The 4,483-nt window shown below is 38.0% G+C and overlaps 1 protein-coding gene across 1 annotated transcript; it reads left to right on the top strand.

Annotated features, from left to right (window-relative positions):
- The first annotated feature begins 1,277 nt into the window (after positions 1–1,277).
- FIBIN (fin bud initiation factor homolog) lies at positions 1,278–3,403 on the top strand. The gene has a single exon (XM_082270718.1). It carries the CDS (start codon positions 2,011–2,013, stop codon positions 2,626–2,628), a length of 618 nt encoding a protein of 205 aa, XP_082126844.1. The 5' UTR covers positions 1,278–2,010; the 3' UTR covers positions 2,629–3,403.
- Positions 3,404–4,483: the final 1,080 nt, after the last annotated feature.

Genomic DNA, 4,483 nt, shown 5'->3' with positions numbered 1-4,483 from the left:
TTGAGCACCATTGCCTCTCTCTGCCCCCACTGAGCACCAGTGCCCCCCTCTGCCCTCAAAGAGCATTGGTTCCTCTTTTTTCCCCCCACTGAGCGCTAGTGCCTTTCTCTCTTTCCACTAAGTACCAGTGCTCAGTTGTTCCCCCATTGACACCAATACCCCTTTTCTGACCCTCACTGATCACCAGTGCCCCCTCTTGTCCCCCCATTGAGCACCAGTGCCCCCCTCTGCCGCCACTAAGCACCGGTGCCCTCATCTTCCCCCACAGAGCTCTGGTGCCCCCCCCCCTGCTCATTAGGCATATGTTCCTCTTTTTGCCCCCATTGAGCACCAGTGCCCTCCCCCCCCCCACTGTGCACAAGTGCTCTTTTTGTTTTGTTCCCCCACTGAGCACCAGTTAACCCCATCTCTTTCCACTTAGTAAACCTTCAATTTGAAAGAGAATGGTCAGTGTCAAATTATGTTTTTAAATACTTTATTCCAAATGTGATTGTAGTATTCATCACTGTATTCCCTGCAAGAGCTGTTGGGCTGCTACATTTTAAATGGACTGTATAGTTTAAAGATACAGGGGTTGATTTACTAAAACTGGAGAGTGCAAAATCTGGTGCAGCTCTGCATAGAAACCAATCAGCTTCCAGGTTTTTTTGTTTTTTTTTGTCAAAGCTTAATTGAACAAGCTGAAGTTAGAAGCTGATTGGTTACTATGCACAGTTGCACCAAATTTTTCACTCTCTAGTTTTAGAAAATCAACCTTCACTCTACAGTTACATTAAAAGCGTGAATCATTTTAATAATTAAAATTTAGCGCTTTAGGCTGTGTTTTTGTCCCTATGATAAATCTCCTTGTATATACAGCTTTTTAAAATTGTACAATAAGTTAACAATATGCTATTTGAAATAAATGCCCCAAATCTAATTACATTTTTTGCCCATACTGGTTTTGAAGTTGCAGAGCAAACAAAAGTGTCCATGAAATTTTTTTTCGAAATGTTGGCAACTATGCAACATCGGTGCAATACCTACAAGTAATTGTCACACTGCTAGGCTTAGGAGTTCCTACTCTTTCATTATTACATTGCTTTTTCTCCCCTATTCCTTTTTTAGACGTGTTCCTTATGTGTCAGCTAACAGCATGCCAAGGAAAAGTTTTGTTTCAACAACAAATGCCACTGCTTGAAAGGTTCTTCACTTGAATTTCAGGATCTGAGTGAATAAATGCTTAGATGATATTCACTTGCAGTATAAATACATGTATTTTGCTTGTACCAGCACATGACTGGAAAAGGGCTTTGAAATTCCATCTTAGTTAGGCACCAGCAATGGCGTGTGTTTATTTATAGTCCCCACACGTGCTTTCCTTAGTAACTTTTTTTTTGCTGCAGACGTAATACCTCAATGGGGTCCAATTCCATTGGTTGATTTCATTGGATTATTTCCTTTTTTTTTTTTTTGCAGAGGAAAGGAACAAATACTTAATGCAGCTTTAATAGCTAAGCCTAGCTGAAAGGATTCTTCTGCTCCTTGGCTCCTAGAGTGACGAAATCTTGCTGTAATTTGAGAACAGATACCTCTTCTACAGCATATCATTAGCCAAAAAAAGAAAAAAAAAAACTTTGCAACAGCAGCCCAGATGTTGAAATAGTATAGTAGCATGCTGAAGAAGAGAGCAATCTCTCAGTGCACAGACACGCTGTGCTACTCCTGCTGCACCCAAAGAAGGTATTGGAGTCTGCTGTCTTTACATATGAGCTCTTCCCTGTGTTCTCAGTGTCCTTCGCTGATTGAATGCAGACAATTTTTTGACTGCAAACTGAACAGGACTTGACTACGGAAACTTTGCACTCTCCATATCTGAGGCTACACAATATTTAATTCCAAAAGATCAAATTGTGGAATGTCAAGGGTGCATCTTGCTGCCAAGGAGGATATCTGTGCTTGGCTTGGGAATTAAAATTGTTTTACTTGACTGTCTACTGCTGGCACTGTAGCAAGAGATTACTCTGAACAATGACACGATTTCAGCTTCTGTGGCTTGGAATTTTCTGCAACCTGTGTTATGGTTTCTACAATGGCCCTCTGCACCCTGAGATGTCCAATGGAACTCTGCATCACTATTTTGTCCCCGATGGGGACTATGAAGAAAACGATGACCCCGAGAAGTGTCAGATGCTCTTTAGAGTGACTGATGAAAGGTCATGTACTTACGGAGAGGGACAATCTCTTTCCTTAAAGGAAGAATTCATCGTGATCAAACGACAGATAGAAGACGCCGAGAGAGTACTTGAAAGCATCAGTAAAAGTATATCCTATGACCTGGACGGAGAGGAAAGCTACGGAAAATACCTGGGAAGGGAGTCCTCCCAGATCAATGAAGCCTTCTCCAACTCAGATAAGTCTTTGACGGAACTGGAAGTAAAGTTTAAGCAGAGCCAGGAAAACGAGATGAACGAGATGAAGGGGTTAAATGATGACTTTGTGGATATGATGATCCACACAAGAGCCGTGCTTAAGGAAACCTTAGATGTCTCTCTGGGACTTAGGGATAAACATGAACTCCTGTCTTTAACTATGCGAAGCCATGGTGCTAGACTAAGCAGGCTGAAAAATGAGTATCTGAAAGTTTGAAACCATGAAAACTGGGGGTTTCCTGTCTTTAATTTATGCAGATTCTTAACATCTTAAAGTATTTAAAAGTAGCTATGACTCATGCTGTATGTATAGCAAATGCTCAGGAAGTACTGAGTTATTTCAAAGATATCCCTATGATCCTAGAATGACTTCCTCTATGCAAAAAGTGACACAGTGCTCCTTTTTTTTTTTTTTTTGGTTGACCTGGCACTTAACCCGTTTGAATCCAGGCAGAGCTGCAGCGCAGTCCAATGCACTTCTTTTGTTGGGTTGAAGCAGTCAATGAGTTCATTCATAAATTAGGAGGAAGTAAAAATGCATTATAACTCTATGCATTGTTTTTAATATTTAAATTGCTACATTCTTTGTCAACATTTTGGTTGATCCTTGAACACTTAAATTTAAGTTGCTGATAGAACCAGTCGTGGGGAATGCAATATAATTTTTTAGCAGGTTCGCACAGCATTTATTGAGTTAAATTATATTTAAAAATTTATTTTTCTAAAGCCTGGGATTAGATCAGGTTCTGTACTATTATAGGTACACCTTATTCTGGTATATATTATTTATTTTATCAGGATTATTGCATTCATGAAAATGCATATGCTGTACATAAGAAGCATTCTATAATAGAGTAAATCGCTTATTTTATAGGCATAAGAATCTTTGAATATATTTGTATTCTGTTGCACAGGACAGTATTATGTATCATGTGTGTTTCCTATGTACATGATGGAACATTTTCACAATATTCTATATAAATGTTAATAAAATAAAATCATTCTCTAGTGCCAAACAATTTACTTAAATGATGCAATTTATAGGGATATTAATCAGGCCTTGCATACAATGCAGGCAATATGATTGGGAATGGGGGAGGGGGGAAGGGTACTATAGAAAAAGTTATGATGAATGTATTGATTGTTGCAATTTTAAATTGTTTTCCCCTTTTATCTTTGCTAATTAGTTATATTCCTGCCTAATGCATAATGCTATTGTTCATTATTAGTAAAACAAAAGCCCATAAACAATTCCATGAACATTGCTGAAACTGGTTGTACTGAAATAATTAACACCCTGAGCATTCTTACTAACCTAACCTATATGAAAATGATTGTTGGTCAGTGTGCAGTACCAGTTTACACCTGCTGTGGCACTGTAACTAAAGTAGTAAACATAAATAGAAAAGCTCAAATTAGATTCATAAGCTTTTAATTGGTCATAATATTTCCACATAGGTTTGTTTGATCTGTGGACAATTACACAATTTATTTGTCCAGGAATGATTCAGGAATTTTATGACTCTTTGTATATTGGGGAAAATTGTGTATATATATTCAGGAGAATAAAAAGATTAATAAGGAATCAATTCAGGAGGTTTTCAAACCAATTTATTCCTTGCTAATGATGACCTTATAAAAAGTGGTTATTAGGTAAGAGTTGATATAGGGGAGAATCTCAAGCTGGGTTAATGTTTAGTTTAAAGTGAAAAAAACCCTTTAAATGAATCATTTGGAGAAAATCCACATGAACATTGTGTAATGTCCTCCAGCGGTATAGTCCCTATGGCCCCAGGTCTGCCAAACACTAATCCTAAATCCTGTACTCAGTAATAGTAATTTATCATGGTTGGCATTACATGGATGATTTTCCCCTAACTCACTAGTCAGTGCATCACACATTCAACTTTGAGACAAGTTTATATATTTCCTTTTTTACTAGCTACTAAAAGGAGTTAGCGATCATAAATTTTAAACAAGCGTATGACTCATGTAGAAAAGGATGCAACCTCTTTTCAGTAACTACTGGAGAAATTGGAGACTACGATTCCTTTTGTTTTATGAGCATTGTA

Source organism: Pelophylax lessonae (assembly GCF_965119305.1).
Source record: "Pelophylax lessonae genome assembly, chromosome: 10".
NCBI classification, from domain to species: domain Eukaryota; kingdom Metazoa; phylum Chordata; class Amphibia; order Anura; family Ranidae; genus Pelophylax; species Pelophylax lessonae.
Note: the sequence above shows the minus strand (reverse complement) of the source record. Positions and strands in the feature narration are given on the sequence as shown.